Source organism: Geotrypetes seraphini, chromosome 3 (genome assembly GCF_902459505.1).
Source record: "Geotrypetes seraphini chromosome 3, aGeoSer1.1, whole genome shotgun sequence".
NCBI lineage: Eukaryota > Metazoa > Chordata > Amphibia > Gymnophiona > Dermophiidae > Geotrypetes > Geotrypetes seraphini.
The window spans coordinates 207,864,028-207,880,301 of record NC_047086.1 but is presented as its reverse complement, the minus strand read 5'-3'; the positions used below and the strand labels follow the sequence as shown (position 1 = coordinate 207,880,301).

General features: G+C 41.0%; 2 protein-coding genes across 4 annotated transcripts in view; one reads left to right on the top strand and one right to left on the bottom strand.

Annotated features, from left to right (window-relative positions):
• Positions 1-16,274, bottom strand: part of LOC117356802 (poly(U)-specific endoribonuclease-D-like) — a 96,369-nt gene that overhangs the window by 69,545 nt on the left and 10,550 nt on the right. For 2 of the 3 annotated variants that reach the window (XM_033936506.1, XM_033936505.1), the window contains exon 1: positions 10,094-10,458. The exons of the other annotated variant lie outside the window; for it this stretch is intronic. The gene's annotated coding sequence lies outside the window, so the exon portion shown is untranslated. Of the gene's footprint in view, positions 1-10,093; positions 10,459-16,274 lie in introns of those variants that run through there. 3 annotated transcript variants of the gene reach the window in all.
• TSPAN31 (tetraspanin 31) overlaps positions 3,621-16,274 on the top strand; it is a 91,516-nt gene continuing 78,862 nt past the window's right edge. Inside the window, exons 1-2 of the mRNA XM_033936508.1 lie at positions 3,621-3,882; positions 11,713-11,880. Coding sequence (XP_033792399.1) covers positions 3,820-3,882; positions 11,713-11,880 — 231 coding nt within the window. The 5' untranslated portion in view covers positions 3,621-3,819. The remainder of the gene's footprint in view (positions 3,883-11,712; positions 11,881-16,274) is intronic.

Below are 16,274 nucleotides of genomic sequence, written 5' to 3'. Positions count from 1 at the left end.
GTCTCCCCAATCCAGCATGTGCCCTTTTTTCTTCATCTCCTCCTTCCATCCAATATGTGCTCCCCTCTCTCCTCTCCACTTCCCTTCATCGTCTGTTCCACTCTCTCCCCTCCCCACTTTTCTTCAGCGTCTTCTCCCCTCTCTCTCCTACCCACTAGCATGCACATCTACTCCTTCCTCCCATTACCCTCTCTATCCACTTCCTTCCAGCCTGTTCCCCTCTCTCTCCTTCCCATTTCTCTTCAGCGTCTGTTCCTCTCTTCCCTCCCCTCCCCCTCTTTCTTCGGGGCCCTTCATGTGGTCCAGCAGCCCCCTCCCTCCTGATTGCCGCAGTCCAGGCATCTCCCTCCTTCTCCTCACCTTCGCTGCTGATTTTCATTGTTCTGTCTCCGAGTGGCCCCAGCCTTTTCTCAAGTTGCATGCAGCTGTTCTGAAACTTCCCCTCTGACACAACTTCCTGTTTTTAGTTGTGTCAGAGGAGAAGTTTCAGGCAGCCATGCGTGACTTATGAAAATGCTTGTGCCGCTCGGAGATACAACAATAAAAATCACCAGCAAAGGTGAGGGGAAAGAAGGAAGGGAGGGAGATGCCCGGACTGCGGCGATCACAAGGGAGGGAAGGGGCTGCTGGACCATGCGAAGGGTGCTGAAGAGGAGAGAGAGGGGGAGGGGAAGGAAGAGAGGAACAGATGCTGAAGAGAAATGGAAAGGAGAGAGAGGGGAACACACTGGAAGTAGAGAGAGTAACTTAGGACTCCTTTTATAAAGCCACAGTGGAGGTTTGTACTGCAAGCTGACAAGGTAAATGCTCTGACACTCATAGGAATTCTTTGAGTGTCAGAGCATTTACCTCATCGGCCTGTGGTAGAAACCTTTACTGCAGCTTTATAAAAGTCAACATAAGTAAATGTAACTGGTTACTGTATTTAAGTAAAAGCTTTGTCACTTTTACTTGCAAAGATATATAGCATAAAATTTATTACTTTTAGTTTTTCTGAAGTAACGGTAATAACTTACAAATTTTGACTACTTTTACTCAGTTACATCTGTTTGCAATTAAAAGTAAAAGTGGCAGCGAGATGTAAATGAGAATTGCTCAGAAAACCCAATGAAATAGCAAAACCAGGAACAGGATTTTGCTATTGCAACCTCGTCATGTAAAGAGTGAATCATCTAATTTTACATTTTTCTGTTCATTGTTTTTGTTGAACTGGTTACTGGTCTCCAGCCAAACAAAACAGTGATGATTGGGTCATTTTGAAGTGGAGGTGAAGCTGAAGCTGGTAGCAGTTCTTGGTGAATAGACTGGTCATCCCATGGAAAATTTTACATTGGGGTGATTGTCCACTAGATTGATAGAGTCTTTGGAAAGGAAGTCTGCTGTTTGGCTTTAAGACTGAAGAGTTCCCATGCAGTTGATGTTCTTGCATTAGTTCTCAAATATATTCAAACAGATCCCCCCCTTTTTACAAAACCATGAAAGCGGTTTCTAGTGCAGGCTGGAACACTGAATGCTCTGCGCTGCTCTCGACACTCATAGAATTCCTATGAGCATTGGGAGCAACACAGAGCATTCAGTGCACCAGCCTGCGCTAAAACCCGCTTCAGCAGTTTTGTAAAAGGTGGGAAGAGTTTGCCATCAGATTAAAAATTGTTAGAACAACAGACAATGATTCCAACTTTGTGAAAGCCTTTTCTGTAACTGGACAGCGTGGCAATGATAATGAAGATGCAAGGGATGAGTTATATAGCACTTCTTCTAGCAGCGGCAATTCTTATGTTCTTATGAAGTATTCTTCACTAAACAGAAGTCAAGTGTTTCAGAGATTCTCTTGATCAAAACCTGCAGACCCAGTCAGAAATCAGTAATATTGCAACCTGGCCTGATTTGAAGGACCTTTTTATCAGACTGAATGATCCACTTTCTGCTAGTGCAGTTGTCAAACAACTTTTTAGCTGTGCTGGATTAATGACCCACGAGCGCACTTGAATGAGTGACAGCCATTTTCAAAATGTAGTTTTATTAAAAACAAAGTGGATTGAATTGTAGAGCAATGTTATTGGGATACAATGTTAACTAACAGTTGCATTTATTATAGTTGTGATATGTTTACTTTTTACTCAAAAAGTATTATATTAGGCAATAACTTTTTTTACTCACTTAAGTACATTTTTTAATTTTACTAAAGTACTTTGGCATAGTACAGGGATCAGCAACCTTTTTGCAGCAAAAAAACAGTTTATCCAAAATGTTTGACCCAAGATTCACAAAGCTGCAAGGTGTAGTTTCTCTCATCTCAACCCCTCGCAGGTCTGTGCACCTCTCATCCCTCCCCCCACACCATAGCCAAGGCTCTCTCCCCTCTCCAAGCCCCGGCCCTTTACTCTCCCTCCCAACCCCACGATTCCCCTCCTCTCCCAGGCCTACCGAGGTACCTGGTGGTCCAGTGGGAGTCTTTGTTATAGCACAGCCCTCTCGTTCCTGCGTCCTAATGGCTGCTGTGAGCTCTCAAGGTACTACAGGAAATGCTACGAGCAACTGCAAGAAGTTGCTGCAGGTATTTTAGAAGGCAGCCTTTGATTATTCCTGAGCCTATTCCCTCTTAACTTCATACTACCCAACATCAAAATGTCTTTTGAGAAATATAAACTGTCCCTTAAATCACAAGTCAGGAAACTTGGGATACAGCTAAACGGAGTTCATATGCTGATCTCCCAAATCCAGCTACTTCTATCATCTACACAGGGGTTTCAAAGTCCCTCCTTGAGGGCCGCATTCCAGTCGGGTTTTCAGGATTTCCCCAATGAATATGCATTGAAAGCAGTGCATGCACATACATTTCATGCATATTCATTGCGGAAATCCTGAAAACCCGACTGTACAACAACTATGCAGTCTCTCTCTACACTGAGTAGATGCCCTCCCAAAAGGGTCCCAAGCTGGAAACTTTTCAAAACCCAGACAAAGTGCCAGGTTTTGAAAAGCCATAGACGTCTGGTAACCCTAGTTTAAATACCTATGCGGCATAAATGCGCATGAGTAAAATCTCTTTTATTTGAAAGGAAGCTCTGGAATGAGAAGGCATAGAATGAATTTAAGAGGTGATAGGCTCAGGAGTAATCTAAGGAAATACTTTTTTACAGAAGGTGGTAGATACATGGAATAGTCTCCCGGTAGAAGTGATGGACTGTGACTGAATTCAAGAGAGAGGAGATAGTGGATGCTGTGGATAGGCAGACTGGATGGACCATTTGGCCTTTATCTGTCATCACGTTTTTATGTTTCTAAATAGAATACTAGCTTAGAGAGCCCTCTAGTGTAATGCAATTTAATAATTCCTGCTTTCCTTTCTATAATGAGACTTAGAATAAGATGTGCTGAACAGCTCTTCCATAGATTAAAAAAATAAAATGCAAAAACTCTTCTGGCCAATGGAAGCATGCCTATATCCAGGCGCATCACCAAGCCCTGGATGACGAGCTAGCAGCGGACCTTCAGTGCGCATGCGGTCGAAAAGGAAAAAAAACCAAAACAGGAAGAGCCTAACGAGCTTGCTTTCCTAGCAAGAACCTAGCGGAAACCTCACGTATCTGATGCTGCTGCTCCCACTGCCAATCAGCTCGCAAAACGGCGGAAGCGCGATGACGTCAGAGCACGGGCGAGCCGGAAGCCATCGGCTCTGATTTAAAGTGTCCTCCAATGTAGAGACGGTTATTGTGGTGTTGGTGGTTTTCCTTTTCATTGTTTAGGTTTCTCTTGGGTGGACTAAGTGGTCGGGGCTTTCGGTCAGGGTAGGGGAGGTTGGTAGGTGATTCCAGCATGGGGTGCGGTGGCTTTACTTGCTTGAAGAACGCACTTTGCGCCTTAAACGTGGTGTATATGGTGAGTTACCTGCGCCGCTCGGCTGAGGCTTGCTCAGTCAGGCCATCTTTCTTTCTCTCTCTCCTAATGTAAACAGACTCCTGGGCTGGGCTTGGCTTCTTCTCTGCTGAGGTCTCCAGGGCATGCGGCTCTGGATCAGCAGGGAAAGGACTACAGTGCCCATAATGCACCGGGACGAGCGCGGAAACCAGCACTGAATTTGCATTTATTTTATTGCGATGCTGCTTTTCCGAATTAAATTCTCCTTAAGAAAGGATTTAACCTCTTCATCGGGATTGTAAAAGGAGAGGATTTGTTGGTGGTTCTTTTAATTCTCTATTATTTTAGGGGGGGGAGCTCCTGCTGAGTACAGAGTTAATGCTTTTTCAGGCGTTTTGAGGGGGAGGAGACATAAGAAGTCTTAGACATGAACAGCACACTCTCCTTTCCTATAAAAGTCACTAGCTACTCGAGTTTTAGTTCTACCTGCCCTAAGAAAGTGGTGGAAGAGTTCCACTTACGTTCTCTTGTATTATAAATCGGTGTAAGTATTGATGTGCTATGGTAAGTGAAAAGAAACCTGGCTGAAACCTCTTGGTGACACCATCCTATAAGTTGACTTTTAAGAATCTGTATTTGGCAATGGTTTCTTCTGTCTTCTAAATCTTATTTCTCTAGCTTCTTTAAGCTCCTGGGGTTTGCTTGTACACTTCCTCCTTTTTCTGCATTTTGATCCTTTGTCTTGCAATATGTGGCTTGTTTCCCTCCTTTCCGCCATTGGTATGGAACTATGGCTTTTCTGCTCAGCTCTGTAATAAAATGCTCCTTTTCCACACTGAGGCTGATGAAGCTCAATACAGTTGTAATACAACTGTTACAACACAGGTGCTGACAAGGTATTCCTGATATAGTAAACCTATGGTGGTCAAACCTACAGTGGTATAAATGTTCACAGACAGCTAGAAATATACTACTACCATAAGATGCTGCTGTTTTGTGTGTCAGATAGAAGTCCTTTCTTCTCTCCTGTCGGTGCATGACTCATACACTGACAGGAGAGGGGAAATATCTCTCTGGTCCATGACATCTGCTATAGGAAAGCCCTCAGTTGGCGAGCCCTCCCCACCCCACCCCCCCCGAAACTGCAGCACCATTGAACTAAGAAGACATTTTTAGAACTGAGCACCTCCATTTAGGTACCCAGAGGATATACAGTAGGAGCTTGGTCCCCAACTTTATTTTATAATACTAACTAAACCTGTTATCTGCACGCTTAATGCTTAAATGCCTGCAATTGAAGCAGCCATAGAGCTGATAATAATAATAATAACTTTATTTTTCTATACCGCCATAGTCAGGCGACTTCTAGGCGGTTTACAATGTAAGAAGGCTGGACATTCAGCGAATAACAAAGGTCTTAGTACAGTACAATGCTAATACAATACAATAAGTCCACATATAATACAATACAGTGAGTCTAAATACAATACTATACAATAAGTTTAAATACAGTACCGAACAAAGAGTCTAGATGCCGTACAATAGTCTAAATGGTAAACTTACATATTAATTGGAGATCTAAGGGTAATGAGTGTCTGAAAGATTTAGAACATCCATGAGGGGGGTCTTAGTGGGGGAGCAGATGCCTAAATGCATTAGGCATGCGCATAATTGTGTTCGGTAAGTTAAGCATGTAACAGGGAGCTCTGCCCTGCCCTGCCCATATGTATACCTTCCTTGCAAATACTCACTATAACTAGGTATTTGCAGAATACCATTAGGTGCTCTGCTTGTCCTTATTTGCTAGTGTTCCAGACATGTATACTCTTTGACACTATTAATTAAAGAATCACAAACAAGATGCTACATCTATGCAGATGGCATTCTGTTGGCATCGGTTCATGACTCTTTAAATCATGAGTTAAATTCCATTCAGTCATGTCTTGACATAATAGATTTGTGGCTTTCTTCTAACCGTCTTACCCTTGACCCTTCTAAAACTTGGGCTCTGTGGGTAGTGGGTACATGTTCTTCTCCACTTAGTTTTATTGCTTTGTTTGACTCGTTTGAAGATTGTGGATACTTTAAAGTATCTTGGTGTTTATATAGCTATAGCACTCACTTTTCGCAATCATATTTCGTTGGTTACTAAAGCATGTTTCTTTTCATTACGACTGATTTGTTCAATTTGTGCTTGTGCCACTCTCTTCTATGTTTTAGTGACTTCCAAATTAGACTACTGCAATGTGATATATACTAGTTTACCACAAGTAGCACATAAGAAACTGCAAGCAATTCAAAATACAGTACTTTGATTGGATTGCTCTCATGTTCATGTAACACCACTATTAAAAGAACATCATTGGCTTCCAAGCTTCCAATCTCCAAAAATAAATTTTAAACTTCTCACCTTTAGCTTTCAAAACTATGTACACTGGCCGTCTTCATTCCTTGGCCTCATTCCTTGTCCCACACAAACCTATTCGCAGCCTTTGTTCCACTCTGGCATATCAATTGTCCCTTTCATGGTTCACATGATAAAATTAAGCTCGTCATTTCAAATTTTTTGCCATTGTTCCATTACTTCGGAACTCCCTCCCTCTAGAACAGGGGTGTCGAAGTCGGTCCTCGAGGGCCGCAATCCAGTCGGGTTTTCAAGATTTCCCCAATGAATATGCATGAGATCTATGTGCATGCACTGCTTTCAATGCATATTCATTGGGGAAATTCTGAAAACTCGACTGGATTGCGGCCCTCGAGGACCGACTTCGACACCTGTGCTCTAGAACTTTGTTTCATGCTCTAAACTAAACACAAAACTTAGTTTTGTATTCCAGATCATCGCCAAACAAGAAGCTAGATTCGGTTAACAGTATTAAAAAAAAAAAAAAAAAAAGAACAATATGAAGGGAAGAAAAAAAGAGCCAGTGAATGAGAGAAGACAAAGCTAGGAAAGATTTCTAAGATGGTTAGAAAACAAAGTAGTTTTTACAGCTTTATGAAAAAATTGAAAGGCACTAGAGACCCTTAGAATATGGGGAATTCCATTCCATAATTCTGTTAGTTTGAAAGTAAAGGATTGTCTGAGGTTCCTAGTTGATTTTAGTCCCTTAACTGAGGGAAAGGAGAGCTTGTGTTGTTGGGTGCTTCTTGCAGGACAGGATCTATAAGCTTTCCAAGATAAAGGTACAAGAGGAGCAAAGATACCATAAAGGATCTTGAAGGCAATACAGACACATTTGAAATGAATCCTTCAATAGACGGGAAGCCAGTGAAGTTTTAGGAGCAATGGAGACACATGATCGAATTTACTTTTTCCAAAGATCAACTTAGCAGCAATATTTTGTATTAATTGGAGTCTGTTCAAGGAGGTCTTAGTTATGCTCAAATAGACTGCGTTGCAGTAATCCAACCAGGCTAATATAATAGCTTGGACCAAAACAGGAAAATGCTGCTGGTGAAAAAGGCCCCTAACTTTTCTCAAAACAAAAAAGCAGTAATTCCACAACCAAATAGTAAATACACAAAAAAAACCCTTTTATTTATTTATTTAGATTTTTATCCCGTCCTCCCAGTAGCTCAGAACGGTTTACAAGTAAACATTCACAATGGAGTGAATTGGACATACAAGATTATACAGTAGATTTAAATACTTGGACATACGAGACTGTGCAGCAGTTTAGATATAGGGACTATACAGCAAATTAAGAACAGTAGTTTAAATATAAGTAGTTTAGTTTAGATACAAGTTATTTGAGTATAGGCTGAGAGTGGACTAAACAGAAATTTAGGCAGACGATTAGAATGGAGAAAGAAGGGTAGAGGTGGGGTTTAAGGGTGTTGGGTGTAGATTGAGGGTGACCTTTAGTTGAAGACTGAAAAGGCATACGAAGACGTATGAAGACTGAAAAGGCATTTTTTAACAAGGGGATTTATTTTGTCCTTGAAAGTAAGTGAAGAGTCTATGAGATATTCCAGAATCCAAGGTCATAAAGGAGGGAAGACAATCTAATTTCAGACCCAACCATAAAAGTTTAGTCTTGGTGGCATTTCATTTGAACTGACATTGCCCAATGAAGTTTGGAGATACATTGATTTATTTTAGAAACAACATTGGAAAGATCAGTTGAACTCAATCAAGATGAAAATATTGTCTGCTTAAGTGAGTAAAGTTTCCCATGCTGTCAAGTTGTAATGTTTCAATGTGCTCATGTAAAGATTGAATAAAATAGGAGTTAATGAGAACCTTGAGGGACCCCACAGGGAGGCACCCAAGACTTTGATATGTCACCTTGATCATTGGAACAAGCTTCCAGTGCAGGTGATCAAGGCAGACAGCGTGCCAGACTTTAAGAATAAATGGGATACCCATGTGGGATCCCTACGAGAGTCAAGATAAGAAAATTGGGTCATTAGGGCATAGACAGGGGGTGGGTAAGCAGAGTGGGCAGACTTGATGGGCTGTAGCCCTTTTCTGCCGTCATCTTCTATGTTTCTATGTATGTTTCTATGTTTCTAACTGAATAAGAATGGGACGAAAGAAATTTAGAGAACCAGTCCAAAACAACTTGATCAAGACCAGTGTCTGAAAGTAAATAGAGTAGGATGTCATGATGGATGACGTCAAACGCCGGAGACAAATCAAACTAAAGCAGAATAGCATATTTGTTCTGCAATTGTTGAATTTTTGAAAGTAAAGAGACTAGAAGAGTTTCAGTACTGAAGTTAGAACAGATCCCTTGTTGAAAAGGAAAAATAATTGAGAATCTCAAGATAGGTGGCAAGGTGACTGGTGACAATAGATTCTATTAATTTGGTCAACAATGGTATATTAGCAATTGGTCGGTAATGAGAAGGAGTGGTGGGGCCCAAGTCAGCTTTCTTTAAAAGTAGAGTAAGGCTGATCCACCCCTTGTCATGCAAGAAGTACCCTCTTTTCAGTGAATAGTTCAGTAGTGTTGTCAGCCAGTTAATAGCTTGGGAAGGAATATTAGTGAAAAGGGATGATGGAAAGGGATCCAAAGAGCATTTACATTTTCTCATCTTTTCGCATAGTTGAGAAACTTGAGATTGAGTTACTGGGTTGAAAGACCACCAAGAACGATCCACTGGGATATCCCTTCAACCATCCTAAGATCTCTTATCCTAAGTTTAGAGCCTTTTTAAAAACCTATTTGTTTGCCTTGTCATTTGGCGAGTGAGAGCTGAGCACCTTCCCTGTTCCTTCTCCTCCTTCCCTTTTCTGTCTTCTCATGACTTTGTAGTTCCTTTCGTGTTCTTGAAAAATTTGTAAACCACTTCAATATGTACTGAAGAGGCGGTTTATAAATATTAAACCTTATACGAGAAAGGGGTGTCTAAATGGTAGACACCTAGATAATAGAATTGCTCTTTTAGTGCTTGGTCCCAGGGAAGCATCTAATTTTGCCAGATAAGAGGCTACTATCTGGCAGCCTGACCCCTAGCACTATTCTTTAACATTACAGCTAGAGGTCAGGAGAGAATGGGCATTATTCCTGCCTTCCAACAAAATGATGGGTTTAGGTTGGTAGGGATCTTTGGTGCTATTTGGGCTACTAGGGACCTTTTCTATCAGGGTATCAAGTATCTATCAGGGTATACTTCACCTCTGATAATTCTTTTGCTCAGTGCTAGAATCTTTATTGTAGTTCAAACCTGTAAAAAAGACTCGGCACAAAGGGGAAAGCAAATTTGGCCAGTCTGCACGTGTTTTGCATATTCATGCTGTTTGTTCAGAATGAAACGGGGGACAAAGTTTGTCATCCTCTACTCCTCACCCCCATAGAGGGAGGTGTGCTTTGCAGATTTCATCTGTAGGATGTTTGTACTGCAGTTATTATTATTCCCCCTCCTAGTTTGCAGTGCTTCAAACATGAGTTAAATTCTCTATCTACAAAGTGGCTTCATAATTGTTTGTTCATAACTTCTGAACGGAAGGTATCACGATAGTGTAGCTGCTTAGGGAATGGTCTACAGTACCGTCTGAAATTTTGATTTAATGACATCTTAACGTAAAGATGTATTAAGTGCAATAAAAGTTAACCGATCATAGTGATGCAACACAATAATGCAAGAATAAATCATCAAATTAGAGTTCAATAAACCACATACTGTATTAGTTGCAATCCCAAGCAAGAAATAAAATGAATGCATTAAGCTACCTTCAGTAGAGAAAAATATCTGTCCTTGGTGTCTGTATTTTTATACTTACAAATATTGGTGTAGTTTGAATTAATACTTCTCTCGGTTCTCTCGGCAGATAGCTTATGCTCAAAATGCTGTCAGTAGCATGAGTATTGGCGAATCCTGAGTAGCTCTGCTTCTTATAATGTGTGTGTACACAGCAAAACACTTTGCAAATTGAAGTATCCAGTCAAGATTATAAAACAGTCACGGACAGCTGAGCATGTGACTTTTTGCCATGCAGAAAGCTAATTTTTACACAAGTTGAGTTTGTCAAACTTGTGGGCTTATCAGAGGGAGCCTGCTGGACATGCACATATGAAGCTGTGTTTGTCTCTGAATTGGTGTGCATGTACGAAGAAAATGAAAGTGTTGGCATACATTTGAGGCTGTTCTGTGCATAAATAGTTGCCTTGCACAAATGTCTTGTACATAAAATTGTTGTGAGGCTGATATTTATGTTCAGTACAGTTGCTGATGTGTGTTGGGGCAAAGGGATGGGACTTGTATATGCCTTTTGAAAAGGCATCTGAAACACTAAAAAAGGGTATGAAATTCTATCAATCCTTCTGTGATGCTCCAGATCTGTCAAAAAAATGTTCTTGCTTTGTGAGCATGTCAGAAACAATTGTTTCCTTCTGTGCATTGCAGCTGAATGATTAAGGACTTCATTAATATATTCATATGCACATACAACTCTTCTCTGCATTGCTCAGCCAGTAAAGTGCACATAGAAACCTGCAGTGATAGCACAGATAGGCTCATGATAGATTTCTGCATTGGCCCTCTCTCTATATATGCAGTGTTACGTGAACAGAGTAAAGTTCTCTGTTTGTGCTGTTGTGAGCTGAACTTCTCCTTCCAAGGAGCTGTAACACCAGGGAAGGAAGCCTAGGGCTTTCTAGTGGGTGTGTCCATTTGTCATTTAAAGATCAGGAAACGATTGTTAGACACTAATTTCATTTTCAGAGTTTCAAAAGATTGCAGTTCACTGTTCCCTCCATAATCTAAAGTGGGCCGTGCAACTTTTCATTTAAACAGCAAATAGGTATTCCACAAATGCAATAAAAGTGTGAATATTAACATAATGACAGTAGCTGAAAACTAGAAAAGGGGTAGTAATGCCTAGTTGACAGCTTTGCGTAAGCCCTAGATGCCATTTTTGGCCCTGGCTTCTCATTAAACAAGCAGCAATGGAGGTAGCTTCTTTTTCTCACCCTTTCCCAAAGGACTGTCTTTGAGCAGCAACAGCTACAAGTGGGATTCTGCATGCATGAATGTGCTCTAAAGGCAGATGTAGTCTTTGGCTCCTTTTCAAGGACAGTCTATAATAGCTGGGTTGTTTGTGTAGGTTGAAGGAGTGCTCTGCACAGCTGGTATTGAATGCTTATGGAGCTACAAAGTCCAGGTAGAAATTGCCGAACCAAGAATGTGTGATCATAACGTGTGCTTTTATTTTAATTCAAATTAAGGCTTTAAAATGCAAGAAAGGGGCTACCTTATAAGAGGAAGCCCAGCAGAAAAATCCAGAGGATCTAAGCCGTGCTTTTAATGTTCTTGTTTCTCTTCCCTCCTTAGCCCCCCCTCCCCAAAGATGAAAATAATACTTAGAAAAGAGGAAACATTCAGCACTCTTCTGTTTTTCAGCTGGTGGGTTTGCTGCTCATTGGTGTAGCAGCATGGGGTAAAGAATTCGGCATTGTCTCCAGCATCACTATTATTGGAGGAGTGATTGCCATTGGTGTCTTCCTGCTCCTTATTGCAATTGTGGGGCTAATTGGTGCAGCCAACCATCACCAAGTGATGCTTTTCTTGGTATCCTTTTTGTGTTATTCCATGGTTCTGGAATTACTGTATAAAATGTTGTGAATGCACAGAATGCTCCTAATGAATCTGACCTGAATCTTTATTTTAAATGCATTGTTTTTGAAAGTCATTACACAAGGTGACATTTATTTTTTATATGTATGTTATGGCCTTAGCAACAGCACTTTGAGTGGGCCCAGTTAGTATCTGGATGGAAAACACTGAGGATAAAGGCTATTTTAATATTTATACACTGCTTATAGCATAAGTAGTTTCCATTCAGGTACTCAAATATTTATCTGGCCTGCTGGGCTCAGAATCTAACCAACGTACTTGGGGCTATAGAATGTTAAGTGACTAGGCAACAGTATTGCAGTATCCTGTAAGTGTGGTCATGCGTTAGTCTGTGCTTGTTCAAAATTTTTTTATTTTTTTTTTATTTTTTGTTGGGGGAGAGAGGATGAGGAGGGAATATGGTACACCATCATCACATTAATCTGACCATCTCTAATGTCCTGCTTGGTACATTTGGGCAAAACTGAGCTTACCCATGCTGCTGTATACGAAAGATGCATATCTAACAAATGTTTCCTATTTTTGTGTACTTGTCTTGCTCTAAGAGTTCCGTTGAAGAGGGTAGGCACCTTTGCAGAATCACAGCCCATAATTTTATATAAATTTAGATTGGAGCAAGCAATGGGCCCACTAGGTCATGGATTAGTAGGTTTGGAAAAAAAAGGGATGGGTTTTGTATATTCAAAATATGATCCATATTTTGAAAGTATGGACCTATTTATTCAAAAACAGTTTCAAATATATTTTCAGTTATCTATTACAGTGCTCATTTTAAGAGGGAATGCAGGGCATATCCTGGTGCACAATCCCCCTTTATCTTCTAACCACCTTGATAAGACTGGAGCAGCCTACTGGTTAGAGCAGTGGCCTGAGAAACAGCAGGACTGGGTTTGATTCCCACTGCAGCTCCTTATAATTCTGGGCAAGTCACTTAAACCTCCATTGCCCCAGGTATAAAATAAGTACCTATATATAATATGTAAACCACTTGGATTGTAACCACAGAAAGGCGGTATATCATGCAGGGCTGTAGAGTCGGTAGATAAATGTTCCAACTCGGACTCCTCAGTTTTTTGTACTTCTGACTCCCGACTCCTCAGTTTTTTGTACTTCTGACTCCGACTCCTCTGTATTAATATGCGAATGTATTTTATACATTCCTTGAAGGAAAGAAAGGCAACATACATGTCATTACCACAGAAACTACTGCTTTAAGTGACGACAACAAAAATCAACGAGCCACAATCTCTGCTGGTTTGCTTGCTCGTCACCATTCAACTCATGGACACAAGGAATGATTTCTTTACCGAATCGTTACTGGCGACGAAAAATGGTGTCTGTACATCAGTATGAAGCAGCGTAAGGAATGGCTTAGCCCCGGTAAACAAACGACCCCACGCGTGAAACAAGATCTTCATCCGCGTAAAAAGATGTTGTGCGTATGGTGGGAGAGCTTGATTGGATGAATTTTTCGAGGCTACACCAGGTGATTTCTACCAACGAGGTATTGAAAACCTTGTTGAATGTTGGAAATAAGTTGTAAACAACAAGGGAGAATACATTTATAAGTATTGGTGCTCCGAATTGTGCGTTGTGTGCCATATAGTGAAGCACGTGTTCGTTTTGCAGTTACGTGAGGCACTGCATGCATTGGTCTTTATTCTTACAGTTGAAAAGTCATTAATTATAACTTTTTGTGAATTGGGACATTTAAACTTGCTTTTTTTAATTCCAATCTAAATTTAGTCGGAGTCGATGCATTGTTTGGCAACTCCGACTCCAGGTACCCGAAATTTACTCCGACTCCTCGACTCCGACTCCACAGCACTGATATCATGTCCCATCCCCTTTCCCTTACTGATTACATGCAAATGCTGTACTTTAATTACATCTGGATTTGGATGGTGGTCTGTGTAGTTACAGCTAAATGAAACTTTTGTTGCTGAAGGCCTCTGCTGATGGATAGCATGGCTCAAGAGGAGGAGAGATTTTGTGAAAAGGAATAAGTGCTAATTTGATTGTGTTCCTTTTTTTTAAAAAAAAAAAAAAAAAAAAAGGAAGAGAAGGAAATATAATGAAGTCAAATTAGTAGTTGCTGTGTCAACTAATTGTCTGCCAATTAGATGCCAATGTAGTAAACACTGTTTATCTTCAGACATTCCTGTCCTAATCTTACTCCAATACAGAAAGACCTCTAGCTTGGGAAAATCTTGTGCAAAACCATTGCACAGTGGGCATGCAAAATAGTTGATTAACAAACCGGTTCTAATGTGTTAAATACTGTGCTGAATTCTTTCCTATATGCAAGATGCAGCATGGGAGCAAAGTGGTCATCTGAGGTGAAGTGTGCACTTGTTTTGTAACCCAAAAGCCATGGTAGCTCAATGAACCCAATTTCTTTCCTCGCACACCTCCAGCATTATGACACAAAGGCACTCAGTACTTGATTTACTACTGTCTCCAAAAGTAGGCATCATTTATGCCTCCCAGCATTGAAGTTGCACAAGCTGGGGCGGACTTCCTAGGTCCCTTATATCCCCTTCCCCTCAAAAGAGCTGTGAGCCCACCATGGCCATCGTAGAGTTGAGGGGGGAGAGGTGAGATTAGGAAAGTAGATGCAAGTTCCACAGGCCACCAAGGACATTGTGAAGTTGTGGGTCTGAGAGGGGAGGGATATGGGATTAGGGTGTTTCAGCCAACAACACTTTTTTTTTTTTTTTTTAAGATGATGGTAGGGGACAGTAGTCAGGAAGCCTTTCCTTTCCTGTCAGTGCATGACAATTCCTAATCTTTTTGCTGATAAAGGAAACCATTTTATTTGGTATGCAGAGGACTGTTGCATCTTACTGTGGCGATGTTGTTTTGCCTGACATTTGAACACTCTAGTAATTTTGCATGCCATTATGTTGCTGCATTGGGAATAAATATTTTTAGTGTATGTTAGAATATTGTGTACTGGAACTTAATGCAGCATTCTAATGCATTGCTTTCTGCAGCAAGGATTTAGTATGCAGTTTGGAAAAGGCATCTGAAAAGCCTGCAGTTCTTTAAAGCATTTGCAGTTCTCATCTTTCTACACTCCTTTTTAGTTTATCAATTATATTATTACCCTGTGTCCTCGAGGAACCTTTAATAGGATTGAGGGAGGTTAGATTCTCTCCCTTTGTCTGACTAAAATCTTTACTGAGTAAAGCCTTTTGGGAGGACAGGGATGGGAACAGTAGAACTGAGAAATTATAGGGATAGGGAAACATTAGCATTACGTGTAATGCCTCCCAGTAGTCTTTTTCCCTTTTTGTTATTTGTGTGGCTGGATGAACCTTTTAAAATCAGTGTTAAGGTATCAAATAATGGAATATGTAAAACAGTTTGTAACAATTGCTGAACTAAATGTTGTAGAAAACACATTCATAGATATAGAAAATGCAATAGGAAACGCCTATGTTTATCTTCTAACCTATAGGCATGGGTCTTATAGCCTCCCAATTCTGAAATCGGCTATCTCCTTTTAAACCAATCCAGTTCAAAGCCTCCCCCAACCTAATTCAGAAGACACACCCAACCACGTAGATTTTCACTGAAGTTATTACATCTGCAATCTATTCAGACTACTGTAAGGTTTCTAATTTTCAGGGCAAGTGATTGACGTATCCCGTATTACTAAAAACCACTTCCTATGTTCAACTGTAAAATTTGCTGCTTTTGCTACCCATGTTGTTCCTCCTTACAAAATGAGATTGTCTGTTTTACACTCATTGTTGGAGGATACATATCTTTTCCACTAGTGTAGCTTTCCAAATGAATAAACTTAGTATCCCAGGACAAGCAGGCAGCATATTCTCTATATGTGGGTGACGTCATCCACGGAGCCCCGTCGCGGACAGCTTTTCAAGCAAACTTGATTGAAGATCTCAAAGTTTGCTAGTGCTGCCCACGCATGCGTGTGCCTTCCTGCTCCACTAGAGAGCACATCCCCTCCTCGTGGTCTTCAGTTCTTAGTTTCCGCGGAGCCAGAAAACCCTGTCTCTCTTCTCTGCATTCTTCTAAATGCCTTTCTAGCACCGCGGCTTCTTTATTTTATTCGGGAGTCGCTATGCGGTTTGTTACTTCATTTTGCTACTTGATCGTATATTTTTTGTTTTTTCGTACTCGGTGACCGGGGGCTTCCGGTTTGCCATGACCGCTTGGCCTCGTGTGGCTGCGGCCGGCTGAAACTTATATCCCGGCTTCTTACCGGGTTTAAGAAGCACTCCCAGTGCGGTCAGGTTATTTCCATCACAGACCTGCACCGCTGGTGTATTCTGTGCCTGGTTGCGGATCACCCAATG